We start from the raw sequence: 23,395 nt of genomic DNA, 5'->3' as shown, positions 1-23,395 counted from the left end.
AAAAAAATAGTGTGAATATGCTATTTTTCCACGAATAATGGGGGTATAAGTTTCACGGAGAAATTCACGAATATGCGAGTCCGCGAATACGAGGGGTTCACTGTACACTGTTAAGCAGAATAAAAATTGGAATCAAATGATTCAAGACTGATCATAGAACAGAACTAAATAACAAAATACTCTTCAAAAGTCAGTCATACACACATACGAGCCCATTTCATATAAAGAAAACATGAATATTTGGAAACAAACTTGAATGAATCATATCATATTGAAATAATGTTGGCAACCCTGAATGCAAATGCAGTTATCAGTTGTCATTTTAATTACCTAGAACGAATAAAAATTTTTATAATTGTGATATGAACTTACCTGCTCTCTTTATGGAAAATATTCAACATCAGCAGGAGCAAGAACTGACATATTACTAACCATTTAAAGTAATCAACATCAGCGGATGATTTTCACGTAAGTCATCCATGGGACTCAATGGCCATCTTCACTTCTCTCTGAAATTTTTCAGTCTCTTCGATCAGCATCAACCCAGGCAAAGTGTACTTCTCGGAAAGACGTTAGTTACGACGGGAATCGTTCAAAAAGGCTCTTTTCTTCGGATGTTCGTTGTAGCATGACTGTAGGTACTGTAGATAGAAGGGGACGTGAGGTAGAGGGTGGTCACTTTTTGAGTCTTTGTCAGGTCTTCATCCATTTCAGAAGCTGAGAAGGAAATAAAATGGATGTAAGATGAAGAGAGAGTTTTCCAATGGACAGCAATATTGACTTTAAGTTTTATTTACATGATATCCCACAGTCAAGAACTTTAATCAGCATTATTTTGAGTCTCGGAGAAAAAAAAGATTGAAATATTGAAATAATGCATAGTACTCATACATTTTGTTAAATAACCATGAGACCCTGCAGTACAATCCAAATATACTATTTAATGACTCCACACCAACTAAAAAAGGTCTAGAAAATTTCAGACATTTAACAAAATATCAACTGAAATAATTATGGCAAAGAAGGACAAGGTACTATAAACATGTAAATCCCAAATTGAACTGTCAAATACATGGGGACTGCTTGATGGGCAGGATAACTGTTAAAATCAACCCTAGATGATGATGACGATGAAATATACTGCTTTAATTTATATTTTAAACTTTATCCAAACAAAAGGCCCTATCCTCCTCAAGTAATAAATTTCACAAAGAAACCTCATTTCACGTAGTTTCAAATACCCAAGTCTTCCCACATAAAGGGCTTTAAAGCTTACTACCAATAAAGGTAAAAGGGTCATGTCTAGGCAATGCAAATTGACATCGAACCCATTAAATATTTAAAGGAAAAAAAAAAGAACTTTCACCTGTTGAGGCTGTCATGATGAACCAAACTTTTTTCAACATTATTTCTTGAAATACTTCATATTAGCCAATTTTACAAACACTACGTCTTTACGACCTGAGTATATACATATCCTGAATTCATAAAACTGTACAACTTTTAGCTTAAATCCTAAAAATCTGGCTTTCTTAAAATTAGAATAAAATTTGTTGGTCTTCCAAACCTACATTCTAGTTCCAAGAAGTAATGATACACTTATCGCCCATCAAGCTGATTACAGAGTGAGTTCAAAAATTTACTATTATCTGCCCATCCTTCTTCACCTTGTATTAAGCTTTAAGACAAATCTGCCCATGGGTAATGAATCTAAACCACATTCTATTGTAATACTTCATGACTAAACATACTATGTGATTCAGAACTTCATAAATACATACTTCATTTAGACAGCTGTAAAGCTTGCTAACAAATTTAATACGTATTTCAAGAACCTGAAAAATATCTTAAACGTAAAATGACAGATATTTCAGATTTATAATATGCAAAGAAATTTATGTCAGATTCAAGCAATGGTATAGAATTTCTTTAACAAAGAACACAAACTACCTTAATTTAAACTCCATTTCTCTGAAAATACTAATGGGATTTTTTCTGTTTAGACAGAAAATCTTAAATAGTTGTCTGTCGTAAATATGTATGCTGTTGAACTTGAGTTGGACCAACTCTGAATTTACTTCACCTTCCATGTTGGTTATCAAAATCATGGCCAATGAAAACACTGGATTTATCTATTGGAACTGATTTCCAATCATGACCGGACAGTACAAATATGGAGCGCAAAAATTATAAAAGCCTATCTGAGTAATGACATGCAGATTAATTTTCTGCCTAGTACATCCCATTAGCAGCACAGGACAACGAGTATGGGGAATAGAGGTGAGCTAAATGTCAGAAGGTTTTAATATAATGTGGGATTGTGATAATCTCATTGATCAAATTGGAGCACCTGTAATGGACTATCTTCTTAGGTGTAACAAGTTCATTTTATGGATTTGTAAACTCAAAGTAATTCTTCTAAACCCAAATTTTACAAATTTTATTAAAGTTTATAGTCAATATGCAAAAAAGTTAAAATGCTATGAAAGACTGAAAATGTTTTCATAAGTAACAAGTCTTTAAATAACAAAACTAGCTTTTATAGATTTTTCTTATGTCGATGTAGTATCTTTGCAGATGAGCGCTAGCTTAGTAATACGGTGCCTGTTCCAATGAGTGGCATATCTGCAGTCCGCAGTAACTACAGGCCAATTTCTGTTGTCCCTCTGCTCTCTAAGGTTGCTGAAAAAGTTATTTTTAAGCCACTAGTATACAATTAGTGAATGAGCACAAGCTATTCCAAAAGTGGCATATCTGCAAACTACAGTAACTACAGGTCAATTTCTGTTCTCCCTGTGCTCTCCAACGTTGCTGAGAAACTTATTTTTAAGCCACTATATAAGAACGTGAAATCTAAAGGATTGTTAACGTAGTCAATAAGCATATAGAAAGCAGTTAGGTATCTGCAATGCTCTTTTAGGCTTGCAAGAGAACCTAGATAAGGGTTTTGAGGGCGGTGTTATTCAAATAAATTATAGGGCTGCTTTCATTTTAGTAAATCATAACGCACTTATTTATAAACTTCTGATCTTGGAGTGGGGGATGCATTTTAGGATTACTTCGTTATTTCTTTACAGGTAGGCAGCAGTGAGTTGCTGTTTAAGTGATCTTGAGTGAACAAGACCTACTGTGTCTGGAGTTCCAATGTAGTGTTCTTGGTCCACTGTAATTTTTGGTGTAGAGTGTAGACAAGCAATAGAGTTGTTGGCCTGGAAAACAAGACCTGTTTTAGGCCATTTGTGCTTCCTTTACTAGAATGCTGTTCTCCAGTGTGGATGTCTGCTTCTGCCCAGAGATTTATCACTTTTAGATAGTGTTCATGATGATAGGTTTCTGTTTCCTAATGTTAACTTTGTTGTCCCAGGCACATTCAGAGCAGATACCGGCAAGCCCCTCAAGCCTAACAGTGATCATTAAGTTCAAAACGCACTCAGCTCTCCTGAGAGGCCTATGGAGGCACATAACTCTCTATGTTTATTACAATCATGTCACATTGTGACATACGATAATACATAAGGATCAACCTCAAAAACGAGAGAAACAATACACAGTCTGTCCTTCCTTGGACAGCACCTAACCCAGTGGTTTTCTCTTCAAAAGTCTGACGTGACTGAAGGGTTTGTATACAATTACTCCACAAAAAGCAATAGCACAAAAATATATAGACAAAACACAAAACAAAAGAAAGCAAATGGCACTCAGGCAGCCAAAACCAAAGTGGATTGCAGACCAACAAGTGGCCAGGACTTCCCCACTAATGTCAGCTGCTATGACCTTGTATGAAAATTAATAGCCATTCCAGCTTGCATTCTCAAGAAAATCCTATGTAACAACTGAGGGTTTGTATAGCCTATCTAATATTCAAGGTTTGTATAGCCTATCTAATATTCATCAAGTTTTATACTTCAATCTTAGGCTAAATCTATTTCATTTATTGCTGAATTCCTAAATATTTTAGTAACCTTACTATCTGTAGCCTAATTCCTGTGTAGTCTTCATATTTATCTCATTTTTGTACCTAAAAACACACTATTCATCAGCTTAGGCTAGCCACTCAATTTCAGTTGAGCATATACCCTGGGTTAGGCCTAACATGTAGTAACATTACTTGTCAAAACCTGCAGATGCAATGTAATCTATCCCATACCTCAGTGGAGTTTCAAACTGTCTGTCACAGAGAAATTCACTGTAATCTTGAGTCACAATTCAAGTACCTGACAGAAGGGTAGCCTACCTTGAGGATAAAATATATTAACATAGGCAGTACAAATAAGCAGGAGCTCTGCATTAGGTATTACTTTGCTAATTGATTTATTCTATACATAGTATTAGATTGTTTATTAAGATTTTACTGCTATTTTTTGTCAGCCGACTATACTTAACCTCAGAAGTTGTTTGCTGGGCATCCTGGGATGCTATTGTGGATGCACAGTGTTATGGGGAGCTTTTGGTAAAAAGTGGAGTTTCCCTCACTGGAGGGTCCACCAACCCCGGCTAAGTAACAAGGCCTGCTAGGTTAGGCTAGTATGGTTCCTTCTAAATTAGGTTTCCTTAATGAATACCTTTTTTTAAACACATGGCTTCCTATTGCGCATGCGCGGAATCATTCCATAGCAGCATGGCAGTCTGGTTCTCAAAGTATTCCCCCCCGTCCCCCACACAAAAACCTGCTTCCCCAAAGGATACCAACCATGTTGAGTAGATATGAGGTAAATAATAATTGACTGACAATAGCTAAAGAACATCAAATTCTTCATCAGCAACACTACCTAAAAGTAGAGGAAAAGTTTGAAATATAATAGCCCATGTGGAGCTACCTATTGCCTAGAAATCTAGAAATACTGGATACCTGACCTTGAGATCGAACAGGCTATAGCTACTTAGCCTGGCTATGCCTAACCCTGCGCCAGTGAATCTTGGGCTACCTACAGGACACAACCAAGGCTAAAATAGATTTTCATTATTTTCTGGCGAATGCAGAGTAGCTAAGAGGTCAGGGTTACTGCAGACTTACCTGACCTAACCTTGGGAACAGTGTCCTAACCTGGCCGAGGGTCCGAACACCTGGACCCCCTCCAAAATTGTCGTGACCCCCCTACCTACACTACATTCTACCATAGGTATTAGGTATATTCAGTTCCTAAAATTGGTCATAGGTATCTGCGCTGGGCACTTTAAAAGGCATTGGTTGGAAGATAGGTATCTGAGCAGGGCACTTTAAAAGGCATTGGCAGATAGGTACCTGAGCAGGGCACTTTAAAAGGCATTGGTATATAGGTATCTGAGCAGGGCACTTTAAAAGGCATTGGTAGATAGGTATCTGAGCAGGGCACTTTAAAATACATTAACTACCTAGCCTATAGCCTAGGTACCTAGTAAGCAGGCTTCGACAATAAAACCATATACTAGTCAATGGCAGCTTGTAGGTAACTGAATCGCCCAAAGAATGACTGGGGTGTCGAATCTCAGCGGCACATATTAGTTCACCGAGTAAAAGTTAAACTATACAACTAAAATTCCAATAGGACACTAGCCTGACAGACTTACAATTTACAAACTAGGCCAATAGTTTAGGAATAGTATACCAGTTTTGTATTTTTTTAGTCTTTATTATTATATATATATTTTTAGTTAATATAAGAAACTAATTCTATTTTCTAAATCGTATAAACTGTTATTTATTAGTACTTATAAGGACCATTAACCGTATATTTTACATAGAATAGCAAAATTTCATAGGTATTCCGTTGCAAGAGTTTGTTTGGTAATAAGAAACTAAGACGAACGGAAGAAATTGACGAAATAAGACGATTAAACACACACACACACACACACACACACACACACACACACACAAGCAAATAGGAAGAATGTAATGACAAATGCAGTGGATCTTGGACGTATATGAGTTAAAAAAAATTATTATTGATACATTCACCTGTAAAAATATTGATTTTACCAAAGAGCTACCTATATAGTATGGGAGATTATGTTGGGTCGTCTTGTAAACTATGATTCAGGCATCATTCAAAAAGGTAAACAACACTTGAGAGTAAACACAGTAACATCAAAGATTGGTGCCACTGAATTGTCACTTTAGAAATGGAGTTATATTCGGCTGGATGGAAATTAATATTGATAAAAAGGCAAAATAACTATTTTCTGAGAACATGTTTAAATCAGCGCTAGATAATCTAATAGCTTTACTAATGATACTGATAAACGTAACACTTGTCTAAAAGATATTATGTATAATTTTAAGTGCTGTGTGAAATTTGTCTCAGTTCAGTAAACAGGAGTAGTTAAGAAGTAAATTAGAGTTTGTGGACGCCTGTGAATCAATTAAAAGAATTTATATAAAATTATAATTTGCTAAAATTGTTCTGACAAGCAGGTAGTTAAGGATAAAATGCCAGAGTTTAAACTTAACTTTGGAAAGGTGTATCAACAAAATAAAACTACTGAGTTTGTACACTTGATATTGCATAATAGCATGTGTGTTTCCTGTTTGTATTTTTAGTTCTTTTGTGAAAGTTATATCTGTTGGAAACCATGTGACAATCTTCACAATTATAATTCTCTCTCTCTCTTACATACAATATATATGTGCATATGTGTATATAGTATATTTGAGTGTATACTACACACACACACACACACACACACACACACACACACACACACACATATATATATATATATATATATATATATATATATATATATATATATATATATATATATATATATCCTAAGTGCTCTCCCCCAATGAAAGATTTCTAGATCCACCACTGGGATAAAGTTATATGGACCACCGATCTCGTGCCATCTCTTATGGTTCTTAAGTAGCTGTAATTAAGCTCTCTCTCTCTCTCTCTCTCTCTCTCTCTCTCTCTCTCTCTCAAGGAAAACTTTGCTTGAGCTTCTAGTTGGAAGAAACTGGCACAGTGTAGTTTCGAATACCATTGTAGACAGTTCTGTAAAAGAAGAGACGAAAAGAAATATCAGTGCATCAGTACATTATTGTGCTTGGATCTTTCCTAGATACTAATGACCCCAAGGATTTTCGGGGGTCTTTATCTTGGACTAATATTCCTTAGTATTTTGTTTACGTTTTTATTGTCATCCCAACGGATTTGTACTAAACACGACAGAAAGTTGGATACGTATCTAAGAAAGATCTCTGTGCTTATTTGCAGAAACTCAAAGAAAGCGCAAATGGCAGTTGATATTTTGTTATTAATCTCGAAAATCGGTTTAGACTAAACAACATATCCCAGAAAACCGATGGCCAAGACTGATTGAAAACAGTCTGGAGCTCTTCATTGGAAATTTGTATAATGTCATCCAATAGTTATAAGGATTTTTTTTTTTTTTTCAGAAATAATCAACAGATTAATAATTGGTAGTATAACGTGTCACAGATCCAATGGTACATAATATCAGGATCATAAACATTAATAACAATAACAAGGACGACACATGAATCGAATTTTCAGACTAAATTATAAAAGTACAAGTCTCATGAGACATGGAAAGGTTTGGCATTAGAATTATCATTGTCTGTGTTTAACTCCTTTTTTAAGGAGAATTTCAATTCTATTTACATAAATAATAATATTTGAGAATCTTCATTTTACAACGTGTTTCAGAACGTAAGACATACTTAAGTAATACTGAAAACGGTAAAAACACTTGTGAATAAAATCCAGCAATAATCAAGAAATAACCTTTGTGTAGCCAATCACTTCACAATAGAAAGCTGCTTCACAAACCACATTAGTTCCAGGAACACCTTTCGTTGACATGAGAATTATCATTTCTGCTAAAATCATCACTCGAGGTGAGCGTGGAGGATATTCTTTTTTGAACAATATGAGCAACCATGAACTGACAAAACCAGTATCTGCACAACAGAATGCCCTGATAACAAAAAAAAAGGGACGAACAGAGCAAAAAGGAAAAAGAGGAGCTATAAGAAGCAAGAGTCCAGATGCGTAAAGAGATACTCACTTCATGAGTGGGAACGTTCCCTCGTTGCACTGTCCAAGTTTGTCGTCATGGCTCAACTGCCAGTTCAGGACTCCCAAGACACCCTTTTCACGGATGTAATTCATTTTCAGCTCAAGGCTCTTGACGTTTTCGTACCCGATCCAGTCTTTACCTGCCAGCAGAATTTTCATGATCTTAGACATTTTTTTTATTTTCACCATCGCAGGCCCGTACCTAGTTTTTTTTTTTAATGAAGGGATCGTTTTTCCCAAAACTGGACCTTTTCTTCTATAAAGGTCATTGCATATACGTATAGGTATATACAAGATGAAATACTTGAAAATGTTTTTTTAGTTATTAAGAAGAAAAATTGAGTATGCGGTCTATGCCCTTCTAACCCGATTAGATGTTATTCAAAGTACTGACTTTTGTTTAACAGAATTTTACTTATAATGTTGAAAGTTTGCACTGAAATTCAAGAATATTTCTTCCGTTTAATTGATTGATTCATTTACTATGTTAACAATAACATGCATATTACTTTAATTGTTGTTATGTTATATACTTTGAATTAACAAAAAAACAATGATTATTTATCACTTTGTAAGTACAGTTCAATGAAAAGGATCGTCACAGAAAATATGGACTTCCAGAAAGGGGGGGGGGAGTGGGGTTTGTTACCCCCTCGGTACGGGCCTGCATCATGAGCCTATTTTCAGGCACGCACTGGAAGCTGAAAGTTACTGGTTTAATGTGAAAATATAACTGAATGGTTTGCTTACCCCTGTAGGCGAAGGGAACGAGGCCTATCTCATCGAAGTCTTCAACCCAACCAGCTTCATCGATCATTCTCTTACACAACTGAAAACGAAATTATTTGTTATACTGACGTTTGTCTCATTGCTTCTTAGTTCCTGGTTCCTGGTTCCAAAGCGCTCACTCCACAAACACAGTTGCGGGCACACTACACTGAGGTGCAAAGCTTTATTCCCTTAATTGTTTACTTTACTTATTATTAGTTCAACTTTATGTTACTTCAAAATGTTTATTTTAATTCATCTCTATTATCCCCTTTTTTGCAACCAAATTAACCCCCCAAAATTATAGATATTTCTAAATTTGATACAATCCAATATTTCTACTTCACTTTTACCTTAATCCTCAGGGAATGCAATGTCACTTTCTTCTTCAACGAAAATGTTATCAAAAATCCAGGGACGGCTCTTACTTACCTTAGCATAGGAGATGGTTCCTCCTCCCTCCGTGGGTGCGTGAAGTTCGTGCTGTGATGGATCTTTCAGAAAGTAATAGTAGCCATAGAAAGGAACGCCAATCACCAATTTGCTTCGGGGACAGCCGTTTTGTATGTAATACAGGGCTCCATCGTTCTGTAGAATGAGTTGAGAAAGAATGAATGTGAAGAATTCTACATAACCTAGTTCCTCGTTGGACGAGTGGTTTTCGCACTCGGCTACCAGTCCGGTGGTCCGAATTTCGATTCTCGGCTCGGCCAACGCGGAATCAGAGGAATTTATTTCTGGTGATATAAATTCATTTCTCGATATAATGTGGTTCAGATCCCACAATAAGCTGTAGGTCCCGTTGCTAGGTGGCCAATTAGTTCCTAGCCACGTAAAAATATCTAATCCTTCGGGCCAGCCCAGGAGAGCTGTTAATCAGCTCAGTGGTCTGGTAAAACTAAGATATACTTCACTTTCTACATAACCTAACCTAACTTATCATACGATACATACGGCCTACGTTGTATGATGCTTGCACACGCTTCATCTTCCCGCGCCTCCTTGAAATTCTAGGAAGCTGAATATCATTATAATACACTTATTTATGCCATGACAACATGTATTTTCTTTATTTGTGAAAAAAGTGCGTATATATTCTATTCCTTCAGTATAATCAGCTTTAAACAAGTACTTTTTTTTTTTTTTTAGCTAAATTCAGACAACCCAACTTTTCGTAAGATGAACCGAGACACTGAAAATTAACTTCAAAAGGAATGAGAAAGAAAGAAATAATTAACTTCAAAAGGAATGAGAGAGAAAGAAATATAATTAAGTAGAAAGAATTCATTAAATATACAAATGGAAACGGTGTAACGTGTAACAGTTGTATACCATCGTAGCTTCGTAGGTTCACTGATGTTGTAATACGTGATTTAGGCGTTATTATCAGCGCTTTATATTTTTTAAGGCCTTCTTTTTGGTACCCCTTCGGTTCAATGTGGCTGATAGAAAATGAATGAGCAGTCTTGTGCTGTATTTTATAGAGCATTTTAGAAAATGTCCCCTTACTTGAGCAATGACTAAGGCAAAAAGACACTATAGAGCTAAGTATAGCTGACTAAAAGTTATCCCCTCGTTTTGAGAATTAATAATGTTTCTTTAAACGTCAAGCTGAAAAGACCTAGATGCTCTAAAGTCTGAACTGCTCGAGATATTAATATCTGTAGCATTCCGTATGCACAGAAAGCACAACTTACAACATTCCAGCGCTCGTAGCTTCCAGTATCCAGGTGTGGTCTGCGGTAGAGCATGGAATGGACGTCTGCAAATCCACCCTTGTCAGTTCGGAGATCATATGTCATCATGTAGACGGCATCGAGGGTGCTGAAACCAAGAAAAACAGCGTCAAATGAACATAAATATAGACATTTTATCTACGTTACATTTAACTTACATCTGTTACTGAGATCCATTTTGTCTTGCAAACCTGGCAAAATTTCCAGAACCTCGAGAGTTGTGATAATATGGTAAACACTACGAACCTGCAGATGTCGGGAATGCTGTAAATACTGCCTGCCCAGGGGCCTCCCGCTGGTACTGCTGCTGTTAACATCCAGCCTTGGTCTTCCTTATCGAAGGCTTCTCTCAGCTCTTGAAGCTTCAAAATTCAATGTCATTAATTCATGTACAGATCAGGCATATTTCTTTGAGAAAGAATAAGAAAGTTGGTAGATATAACGTTCTGGAGTCTCATATCGGTAATAAATTACTATTTTAACATTATCATACCCAATAATTAGCATGACAGATAAAGCAACATCCATTTCGATGTCATGAATGCAATACTGATACAAATGATTTAGAGCTTCGTGGACTAACAACTTACTCATAAGGACAGCTCAGAAAATCTTCAGAACACTTTGCAAAGAACGATAGTACAAAAATTTATTTTTTTCTGCGGATATTTCCCAAAATCTCTCGATGAAAAATGAATGAAAAAGCATCTGATAAGTTTTCAGTCCCCATTGTTGATTATTTTACGCATTACATTCCACTCCTCATTACATTACATTCATAGACCATATAAAGAAAGAGCAAAATCAATAACAGAAGAGGAAGAAGTCAAGTCGAAAGGTCCTGTTAGGGATTCATCAAAGCTCACTTTGACTGAAAGCAGATTAGTACTGCTGCTGACCAGAACTGTTAAATAGCCTGACATTTATCGGTCTGTTTACTTATTTTTCGTCTCCTTTCTGTGAGTGAGATAATGCCCGCTCTCTCTCTCTCTCTCTCTCTCTCTCTCTCTCTCTCTCTCTCTCTCTCTCTCTCTCTCTTACAGTGAATCAGACAATGATCTTTTGGATAAAAACGAATATTTCTCACCAGAATCTTGTGATTATCTTTATCTTTGATCTTCGGAAATTCCCAGTCAACATCGAAACCATCGAAACCATGTTCACGTAAGAATTCTGAAAAAAGACAATTAAAGTACTCAGTAAGGTTTGTCAGATACTGTGATATCTTATATGAATTAAATTACAACCGACCCTCACCTATTCGCGGGCTGACCGATTTGCAGATTTTACTATGGAATATATATATATATATATATATATATATATATATATATATATATATATATATATATATATATACATAAGCACTATTCGCGGAAAATTCGCCAATTCGCGGTATTAATCACAGAGAAATATTCACTATCTACTGTATTTTCATATTATCGAGACTAAAAGCATTTTTTTTTATAAAACTATTAAAATACTCAAATATAAGCATTTTTTAGATTTTTTTTTTGTTTGAATGATCAAAATATGCAGTTATAAGCTTTTTTTTTTTTTTTTTTAGAGAAGTGTCATTTATTCGCTGATTTTAGCAAAAAGTTGTGGTACACATCCCATGCAATTACTGGGGGTCGATTTGTAGTATAATTTCAGATGTGTCTATAGGTGTACTTGTTCATATATTTATATTCACAAACACATGCAGGCATATATATCTATATATATATATATATATATAATATATATATATATATTATATATATATTCAGTTGTATTCCACATAGGAAAATGAAAAATGGTATGCCTCAGAAAATGCCCAACAGTTCGTCCTCCAATGGACCTAAGAAGATTACCAGTACTATATATATATATATATATATATATATATATATATATATATATATATATATATATGGTATATATATATATATATATATATATATATATATATATATATATATACATATATATATATATATATATATATATTGGTGTGAAGTAGTGTGTGTGTGTGTATATATATATATATATATATATATCTATATATATATATATATATATATATATATATATATTGATTATAATCTCATTAGCACATGATTTGTTGATAACGTCATCACAGACGAAAACATGAGAGTCTGGGTTGTAGGTCCCTGACTTGTTTCGACTTTATTTCTATGGCATTAACGTTAATGACTGAGAAATGGAGTCGAAACCAGTAATGGACCTATATATTCAGCCTCTTATTTCCTCACCTTTGATGATGTGTATATATATATATATATATATATATATATATATATATATATATATATATATATATATATATATATATATACACACACACACACACACACACACATATATATATATATATATATATATATATATATATACTATGTGTATACATATTCACATTGTATGTGGTTCGGTTGCATGAACCTTATTAACTTTATTATATCTTTTCTACACTTCAAACGATGCTGAATTTCATTTGACAAAGGCATCTACTGCTTACTGACAATGCTTGCGATAAAAATGGCTACTTCCTGACAACACTTGCGATGAAAACGGCTACTTACTGACAACACTTGTGATGAAAGTGGCTACTACTGTCAACACTTGTGATGAAAATGGCCACTTACTGACAACACTCGTGATGAAAATGGCTACTTACTGACAACACTTGCGATGAAAACGGCTACTTACTGACAACATTTGTGATGAAAAAGTGGCTACTTATTGACAACACTTGTGATGAGAATGGCTACTTACTGACAACACTTGCGATGAAAATAGCTACTTACTGACAACACTTGCAATGAAAATGGATACTTACTGACAACACTTATGATGAAAGTGGGTACTTACTGACAACACTCGTGATGAAAATGGCTACTTACTGACAGCACTTGCGATGAAAACGGCTACTTACTGACAACACTTGATGAAAAAAGTGGCTTCCTATTGACAACACTTGTGATGAGAATGGCTACTTACTGACAACACTTGTGATGAAAACGGCTACTTACTGACAACACTTGCGATGAAAATGGCTACTTACTGACAACACGTGCGATGAAAATGGCTACTTACTGACAACGCTTGCGATGAAAATGGCTACTTACTGACAATGCTTGCGATGAAAATGGCTACTTACTGACAAAGCTTGCGATGAAAATGGCTACTTACTGACAAACTGCGATGAAAAATGGCGACATGATGCGATGAAAATGGCTACTTACTGACAACACTTGCCATGAAAATGGCTACTTACTGACAACACTTGCAATGAAAATGGCTACTTACTGACAACACGTGCGATGAAAATGGCTAATTACTGACAACACTTGCGATGAAAATGGCTACTTACTGACAACGCTTGCGATGAAAGTGGCCCTCTTCGCCCTATCACCTGCCATTGTTGAAAATGCGCGAGCATCACTCTCCCCACCGCCAATGGAGACGTCAGTCCTCAGGTGAGGGAACTTCTCCTTCAGTCCCACGAACCTTCTGTATCCTCCTTCCACGATGTCAAACTTATTTGTGAATGATAAATATCAATAGAGTCACTTTTATTTGACCTAGATGCTTAGATGTATATAATATTATTATTTACTAAATAAATAGATATTCGTTTATACTCTTGCCTTCTTATTTAGATGGTCTTGTTTCAAGAAGTTTTATTTGTAGACCATCCCTTTTTTTAGGAGTTAAGTGAATATTGTTACTGTAAATCTTAGAAAAATTGTGCTGTATTCATGAATGGTGAGAGATAACTTCGTTTTTTAGGGCTGATAACTTTTTCTTTGAATTCATTCTTGCATTATCCCTCTTTCTCTCCTTGTTAGTTAACCACACTGGCTACGTTCTAAAACCTTCTGGGTTAATACTTCCCCAACCTCAAATGATTCGACAATCAAGTCAGTATGAGGCAACTGCAAAAGAAAACATTAATTTACCTTCTTGTAAGAATAACGAAATTCAAACCAATGTATTAAGGGTTGTGTTATTAGACCAATGAATCTGGTATTTCATATTTAGACCACCTTCTGTTGTTGCTTAAGCAATGAAGAATATATACAAAAGAGAAGGGGGTTACATTTTTTTTTAAAGTGTACGTATTCATGCAGTATATTTTATTACAAATTGGGAGAAAAGGTAGATAATTACCTTTTGTATACAGTAAACACTGAGTGTTTACAGTTATATGGTACTGACAAGGTGAGGCGAGAAAGGGTAAGGAGTTGTCCTTGAACACCCATAATTTGTTCACTAGCCATTATCCACCAGGTCCTAAGCTCTATTAATCGGTAATTGAAGTATTACTATATCTTTTATCATATAAGATAATGCTATAAAAGTTTGTGGCTAAGACATATAAACTTCACGAGTAAAACATTCAAAAGTTTACTGAGGTAACAATATCTCACTAGCAGTTCACTAGCAGTTTAGCGTTAGTCATCAATTTCAAATGCGGTAGGAATCGTTGTGACTTAAACAATCATTAATTAGTAATACATTAACTTTGAGAAAAAAGTTGAATTATTACCTGACGATGGCCTGGTATCACTTCCCAAGTGTCGGCAGAGAGATTGCAAAAAGAATAAATGACGTTGGTGCAGAGATCTCCCGGAATCTCTTCGATATCCAGACCTACTCCCGGCACATAGTAACAGGTGTTCAGGGGCGCTTTCCCACCACTCCTACCTGAAAAGATCACAAAGGACTCTGCTTGAGAAGAAATGCGTCTTTTTAACGTATTCATGAGTTACTGAGAACAATATGTCACGGGTTATTTAGATCAGCGGTGTCAAACTCAAATCCTTTCGAGGGCTAATCATGCTCTTGGTTATGGTCTCGAGGTCCATCAAAGATTTGGTAATTACTTATTCTTTATTCCTTACGACTCATTGATTAAGATTTGCAATAAAAGAGCCTTGTTGCCAGCAATTATAATATGAAATAAATTAACACACTATTGTCATATGAATGAAAGGTAAAATCTATTATGTCTCGTTTTAACACATTAGTAACTTTAGTTCAATTTTCCTCAGTTCTAACAGTTATATAGTAGCTCGAGTTGAAGAATCTCTTGGCACCTCTTGGCCACTTAAGACCATCCCGAGGGCCATGAGTTTGACACCACTGGATTAGATCATTATGAGTGCAAGACTTTATGGAAACAATTCTTCACCTCCAATAACGGCAGGAAGATTTGAGCTCGCTAGAATCAGGACGAAACATGCTGGCAGCATGAAACTGTACATGCTGTGCATGTTCGGCATCTTCTTGTTAGCGTAAGACCTGAGGACAAGAGAAATCCGTAATTAGTAAATTCATGCAATAAGATTTACTCTTTGATTGTAAATAAGACCATTACTATCTCGTTTTACCAATTATCCTTGGGTAAGTGAAGGATGTATGCTTGATTCGACAATGATCTGCTCCTCATCAAGTCAGTCACTAATCAAAGATTGCTCTCATGGATTGCATTGGTGGGTAGAGCATGCTATATATAAGAAAATTTAAGCAAATTTATCCAAGAAGCAAATATAGTCAACCCAAAGTACTTGCGGGGGGGACAGGGACCACAGATACCACGAATAGCTGGATATGTCTGGTCTAAGTGAAAATGGTTTCCGTGAAGAATGATTTGCTTTTCTGCCTTGTCCACTTTCAAATCCTCTGAGGCTCTGATTGGCTATGTATCCATCAAAGGAACTGTACTCACCTCTCAGAGGGAAAGACAGGTTTTATTTTTGCTCTGCAATCACCAGAGTCCTAGTTCGTTTATGCATTCACCAAATGACTTTCCTCTTAAGGCATTCACCTTCCGTTGCCCGCCAGGATATCTGGCTAAATCCGCACCAGTAGACCTTATGTATTCTCCATTTGTCAAGTCAAGCAGAATATGATAAACGCTTTGTATTAGTATTTTTCTACCTCAGAATCATAGAGGATTTGCACACAACCCTCTGCTTGCTGTCTCCCATCAGTGACAAATAATGAAGGAGTTTGTCGCTAATCACTTTTCCCTTATGAGTCAACAGGTGGAACTAGTTTATGCTTTGCTGGTTGTCTACTTCTGATTTCGCACGCTTTCTCTCTCTTTGTACCCATACATGAATGCATGGGTACATGTATGTATATGCACTCACGACACTACACATACACGCGCGTGTATATATATATATATATATATATATATATATATATATATATATATATATATATATATATATATTATATATATATATATATAAACTGACTTGAATAATCCAAATATTGTTTACAAAAACAATTACCAAATAAGCAGAAAACACCATTTAAAATCGGCAAGTTTATTGATCACGAGACAGGAAACTGATCTTTGTTATTCTATTGGATTTAAATTCCCCTGATAATTTAGAGAACGATTGAAATTGAAAACTGTTCAAAATTGGAACTTTACTTCGAGGTGAAGGTGACAAACTTTTAATTTTGCCTTTTAATAATGGACAAATTACAAAAATACCGTAGAAATTGTAACTGCAGTTTCTTAAATAAATATATAAATACATAAATAAATAAATAAATAAAACCTTGAAGATTATTGAAGAGATACGTGTTAGCAGTATTTGGTTGACGCATCATTTGTAAGCAGCAAAACCACCAACTCTAATAAGTTGTAAATAAAACATCAATTGTAATTATGGAGACTAAGACAATGGTGACGATAACGTAAACACTTTAACTACAAAAGCCTCTGTTACATGCATGCCAAGAAACCTGGGTAACTGGTGATGAGAAAAAGAAATCCAAACAAGACAGAATTCGGATTAAACTTTGACCATTTTTCTCAGTCACAACAAAAGATTCTGCAGTTAAAAGTCACTGTCGCTCAACCGAAAGGTTTTCCTGTCAAGAATTTTAGGATTACCGACAGGGTGTTTGTCGTGTGAGCGACAGGTTCTTTGCATGCATAAGAAACAGGAGGCTCGAATCCTCTTGTCAGTGGTATAATTTGATAAGTGATCGAACTCACTGGTAATAAGGATTATCACGAATAAACTGGGATTCCCGAAATAATGAACAGATTGAGAACTATTTTTCAAAGGATGCTAACTATGAATGGGAATTTTCGCAAAGTGGAAAAATAACGCTACAAATCAGGAGCTTAGTTGCGGCTATAGATTGAGAGCAACGTTATAAATCAAGAGCTTATTTTTGGCTGTAGATTGAGAGCAACGTTACAAATCGAGCTTGGTTTTGGCTATAAATTGAGAGGAACGTTACAAATCGAGAGCTTGGTTTTGGCTGTAAGTTGAGAGCAATGTTACAAATCGAGAGCTTGGTTCTGGCTATAAATTGAGAGCAACGTTACAAATTGAGAGTTTGGTTTTGGCTGTAAATTTAGAGGAACGTTACAAATCCAGAGCTTAGTTTTGGCTATAAATTGGGAGCAACGTTACAAATCCAGAGCTTGGTTTTGTATATAAATTAAGAGCAACGTTACATAGCCAGAGCTTAGTTTTGGCTATAAACTGAGAGCATGTCCTCCAGTATTTATACTCATCTTTACTTGCACAAGGGCAAGAACATGCATATGTACAATGTTTCCTTCATATAATTATCATAACTGAACAGGAGGGTGACGATATTCTGAGCAGAATCACGAGATCCGATGAAGAGGACTTGAAATTATCAGGGGCCGTCAATCGTCACAATTGTGTGTAGTACTAAACAACTGAAAACTATCACAAAAACGAATCCAGGTAAAAAAGTCACAGGAAAAATATCACGGGACAGAAAGTCACATTATCTTTCCACGATAGTGACCCTGGCATGTATCCACCTTTGCAAAGACGTGATTAGTACAAGACCGATGGGGATTACCGTTAAAACAAACAAAAGATTAAGTTAATGACTTTTTTCCTGACTTATTTTCGTAGCCAAAATTGTGACTTTTTTTTCTGTAACTTTATTTCCCGTGACTTCATTACCGGCCACGACAAAAACATCTCAATAAACCTTGGGTGACTGTTTGGGTTGGAGTTTCTTGCAAATTGTCGTTGGACCCATTATCCAGCACATAACTATCGAAAAAGCTATGTACTTGAACGTGTTAAAGCTTGAGAGATTGGAAAATGAAGAAATAAGTAGAAGGGCAGGGTTAGTAAAGATTACAGAGGTGATAAGAGAGTCACGATTGAGATGGTATGGGCATGTGTTGAGGATGGATGACGAGGAGGGGTTGAAGAGGGCTTAGGAGGAAGCTGTTAGAGGAAGAAGATCGAAAGGGAGACGGAGAATGAGATGGCGAGATAAAGGGAAGGAAGGTGGTATGAAGAGAAGAGGTTTGGTGGAGGATGATGCCTTTGATAGAAATCAGCGGAGTGAGAAGGCGCATCAGGCAACCGACCCTTTAATGTAGGGATAACGGTGGGAAAGAAGAAGCTCGTAATAATACCTCAGGAACGCGAACAAGATCAAGACGACGAACTTCTACCTTCAGCAAGATGGGGCGTCACCACACTTGGCACTCACTGGTTTGGACGTCGAGGATCTGTCGACTCTCCTATATATATATATACTTCTAGTTTTGGGGATATGTAAAGGAAAGGTCTTTCGCACACAAGTCACGCACTATTGAGGGCTTGATTCAGTTCATCTTGCTTGTGGAAACCGCCGGCAAGCAGTTTGAGTATCTGAGGGATCAAGGCTTGTTATTGCACGTGTATGCATTCATTTATTTGTATTATAAATGCAATGAGTATTGTACTTGTCTTCCGTTTTGATAACTGTTTACCTACTTTTGCATTAAGACAGTGATGTGATGCTTACTGTATACCTAATTTTGCATCCCTTATACATACATACATACATACATATATATATATATATATATATATATATATCATATACATGATACATATATATATATATATATATATATATATATGTATATATATAGCAATATAAAAACACCGTATCGTGCTTCTAAGAAATCAGTAGAAGGATCCACAGTAATATTCTTGTTTATCCAGACGAAATATATTGGTAAATATATAAGTGAATACCACAGGAAAATTATAGTATATATATATAAAGTCAAGAGTTCATGCTTCGTCATCCTATACAGGTGTGCGTGGTTGCTTTGACAGTAATCGTGTTGCAGCTGTAAAAACTCTCATGTAAGACAGATATTCATGCAGTCAGACCACAAAACACATCAGTAAGGGTGACGAAGTGTAAGTCTGTCGGTAATAAGTAATACATTTATGACATCGACGCGTTTCGAAACAACAATGTTACATTTTGAAGGCTAAAAGAGAGAGAGAGAGAGAGAGAGAGAGAGAGAGAGAGAGAGAGAGAGAGAGAGAGAAATGTAAAATCTAAAATACATGGAATATAAATCCTTTTGACATTGTTACATTCTCGAAGGCAATGAATGAGAGAGGGAGAGAGAGATAGAGAGAGGGAGACGAGAGAAGGAGAGAGAGGAGGAGAGGGAGACGACGAAGAGAGAGATGAGAGCGAGAGAGAGATGAGAGAGAGAGAGAGACGTTACATTAGGGCAAGAGAGAGAGAGAGAGAGATGAGAAGAGAGAGATGACCCGAGAAAACGTTACACATTTTGAAATACATGGAATATACACTTTTTTTCTTTTAGTCTCAAAATATCGTATACACGCATATCAAAAAACAAAAACAAAAATTCAGGAAAAAAGCAACCCGTTAGACCTACATGGAATATAAACATTTTTCTTTCAATCTCAACACATTATATATATATATATATATATATTATATATATATATATATATATATATATATATATATGTATATTGAAAAAAAAATCAGGAAAAAAGCATTCTGTTAGACCCTAAATTGAAGATTGAAGGACCAGGAGAGAGAGAGAGAGAGAGAGAGAGAGAGAGAGAGAGAGAGAGAGAGAGAGAAGCAACGATGAAACCGGCTCAAGCCAGACATATAGCTTGAAGTATTTTAGCATGATTTCTGATGTTGGAAAATTCAGGATTGGACAACCTGCAACCAGTGCGATGGCCGACACCTTTACGAGAGTCAGCCCTGACCCTCTGCAATCGTTTGATCGATCCCACGTGTGCCCCTCAAATTACATTTGGAGAGAGTATATTATGTACACGACTGAAGATCGCATAATTGGGCAGAGCCTGTCCTTGAATTTAAAAAGTGGCCCTATTGCAAAAGGGTGTTTCAGAATGAGAAGTGTACAGACTTTCTTTTTTCCCCTAAATTTATCGTCTTGAATGTATGGTATACTGGCATAAAGTTTCTTCCTTGGTACTGTACTAATAACAGGAGAATCTTGTTTGTTTATTTGCTTTTATAGTGTTTTAATGTTGCATGGAACCAGTGGTTATTCAGCAACGGGACCAACGGCTTTACGTGACTTCCGAACCACGTCGAGAGTGAACTTCTATCACCAGGAATGCACATCTCTGACCTCTCAATGGAATGCCCGTGAGGTGAACTCGCGGCCACCGAGAATAACAGGAGAATCGTCGGATAGTTTCCTGTCTAGGAAATGTTTGCAGTATCTATAGAGAATATGAGATGGAAACCGGTTGTCAGTAAAATATACATGTAAAAACAACAGGGTAACTTTTCCAATTTAAAGATAGACTCGGCCCAAGAATCCCATCTATGTATTTCGTTAGAGAATATTCAGAATTAAACTTTTAGAAGATTAAAGAGGTTGCGGGAATCTACATAAACATAAAAATTAGGGGGAAAATTTGAATGCATTAAATTATATTGAAATTATGAAGGGAGCCCTGAACGCAAAAGCACTGTCAACACTTGCCATTTACAGACCTAGGTTACGAATAAAAATTCTCAGATTGGTGATATAATGAATTTTCCTGCTCTCTTCATGGGAAATATTCTACATCAGTAGGAGCAAGAATTGACGTATAACTAACCTTTAAGGTAAACAACATCACCAGATGATCTCCCCGCAAGTCATCCTTGGGAAGTAATTGTCATCTTCACTTCTCTCAGAAATCTTCCACTTCTCCCTCTTCAATCAGCGTCAATCCAGGCAAAGGTTACCTGTCGGAAAGGTGGAGGTTGAGTGACGGGAATCTGACGGGAATTGTTCACAAAGGCGCTTTTCTTCGGATGTCCGTCGTAGCAGGGCTGTGTGGTAGATGGAAGATGAGGGGTCTAAAAAAAAAAAAAAAAAAAAAAAAAAAAAAAGCCGAGAATGGGTAATGTTTTGGTCACTTTTTGACGCTCTGTCAGATCTTCAGATGTTCAGGGGCGAAGAACCGGACGAATATAAGATGAAGCGAGTGTTTTCCGATGGAGAGCAATATTTACAGACAATGTTTTATTCACGCGATACCTGGAAACTTTCTTCGCAAAACAATTCTTTGGTAATAAGAAATCTCAAGATTTTGCGGGACTGAAATCAACCCCAATACAAGGAAGATGGGAAGAGCGATAATGAAGATATGTCTTGTCGTATTATGTAACAGACAATTATTTTCCAAATTAATTTTCCCCTTAGACTTTGTTCAGAATATCCAACGTTACTAGATGCAAAAAAAAAAAAAAAAAAAAAAAAGCATATATACGTATGTATATATATATATATATATATATATATATATATATATATATATATATATATATCAGGAACTGTAGATTCATCTCCTCACTGCAATAAGGGTTTCTGTTTTATTATCAACATGCACGTAACCATAAGATAAAATGAGTGCACCATTAAAAAGGCGAAAACAATACACTGATGGCGTGGATCAATATTTCAACATATAAGGCGAAAATTAATAAAAAAAGGTAATTAAAAGACTGAAGAAAATAAGTAAAATATTCTTATGACGTGAAACATACAGACATAATAATAGCTTATGTGTATTATTACCGTATATATATATGTAGATATATATATATGTGTGTGCGTGGGTGTATGTGTGTGTAAATTTCTTAATTCTGGGTCTTTTTAACAATTTTATATATTAATTTTTTATTTTTATTTTTAGCTTTGAAAATGGAGCTGTGTTCTCGTAACGTCAGCTTGTTTAATAATTCGGACAAATAGTTCATGACGACACCATCAGCTCCTTGTTTTATGTTGGTTGACAACAACGCTTCCCATGTCCATTTATATATATATATATATATATATATATATATATATATATATATATATATATATATTATATATATATATATATATATATATATATATATATATATATCATATATATATCATATACATATATGTATACTATATATGAATATATTACTTACTATATATATATATATATATATATATATATATATATATGTATATATATATATATATATATATATATATATATATATATATATATATATATATATATATATATATAAAGGTTTATAACGAACATAGCCTTTGTTACTAATAGCGAACACCAGTTTTTCGCCCATATACATTTATGTGCATAAGTATATACTGAATAAATATACATCATATATATATATATATATATATATATATATATATATATATATATAATATATATATATATATATATATATCATATATTATATTATATAATATATATATATTACATAATATTATATATATATAATATATATATATAGATCTATATATAATATATATCTTTTCCTACTGTGCATCTTTTTTCTTTTATCAGCATGTAAAAATGAGTAAATCATTCAAATGCTTCGTTAAATGTCAAGTCGTAATGCGCAGACTCGACCATTTAAAACTACTGGACAGAGGTAGCTGTCGTTCTCATTCGCCCACGAGAGACAAAGCAGTTCCCACCCAGCGTAGGAAACGCCTCTTTTTGGTGGCAGAGA

General features: G+C 35.3%; 1 protein-coding gene across 2 annotated transcripts; it reads right to left on the bottom strand.

Moving 5' to 3' along the window:
* Positions 1–6,312: 6,312 nt before the first annotated feature.
* Positions 6,313–19,077, bottom strand: LOC135212541 (endochitinase-like). 2 transcript variants are annotated; one of them, XM_064246068.1, is made up of 11 exons: positions 18,984–19,077; positions 15,729–15,838; positions 15,084–15,241; positions 13,905–14,070; positions 11,616–11,701; positions 10,775–10,890; positions 10,490–10,616; positions 9,225–9,380; positions 8,775–8,853; positions 8,014–8,164; positions 6,313–6,977 (listed from the first exon to the last, which is right to left on the bottom strand). In XM_064246068.1, the coding sequence occupies exons 2-11, from the start codon at positions 15,817–15,819 to the stop codon at positions 6,926–6,928; spliced, it is 1,182 nt and encodes a 393-aa protein (XP_064102138.1). In that variant the 5' UTR covers positions 15,820–15,838; positions 18,984–19,077; the 3' UTR covers positions 6,313–6,925. The 2 variants fall into 2 exon arrangements, with proteins under 2 accessions (XP_064102138.1, XP_064102139.1); XM_064246069.1 differs by having other exon boundaries at positions 19,023–19,073.
* Between the last annotated feature and the right edge of the window lie 4,318 nt (positions 19,078–23,395).

This window comes from Macrobrachium nipponense, chromosome 41 (assembly GCF_015104395.2).
Source record: "Macrobrachium nipponense isolate FS-2020 chromosome 41, ASM1510439v2, whole genome shotgun sequence".
In the NCBI taxonomy this organism is placed as follows: domain Eukaryota; kingdom Metazoa; phylum Arthropoda; class Malacostraca; order Decapoda; family Palaemonidae; genus Macrobrachium; species Macrobrachium nipponense.
This window is presented reverse-complemented; position numbering and strand designations above follow the sequence as displayed.

What these genes read in the sequence shown, in the direction of transcription:
- LOC135212541 (XM_064246068.1), bottom strand. Translation starts at nt 15,819, where the DNA reads ATGCCGAACATGCACAGCATGTACAGTTTCATGCTGCCAGCATGTTTC. An exon ending in TGATACCAGGCCATCGTCAG is followed by an intron (nt 14,071 to 15,083) that starts GTAATAATTCAA and finishes TTCACAAATAAG; the next exon opens with TTTGACATCGTGGAAGGAGG. An exon ending in AAGATAATCACAAGATTCTG is followed by an intron (nt 10,891 to 11,615) that starts GTGAGAAATATT and finishes TGAATTTTGAAG; the next exon opens with CTTCAAGAGCTGAGAGAAGC.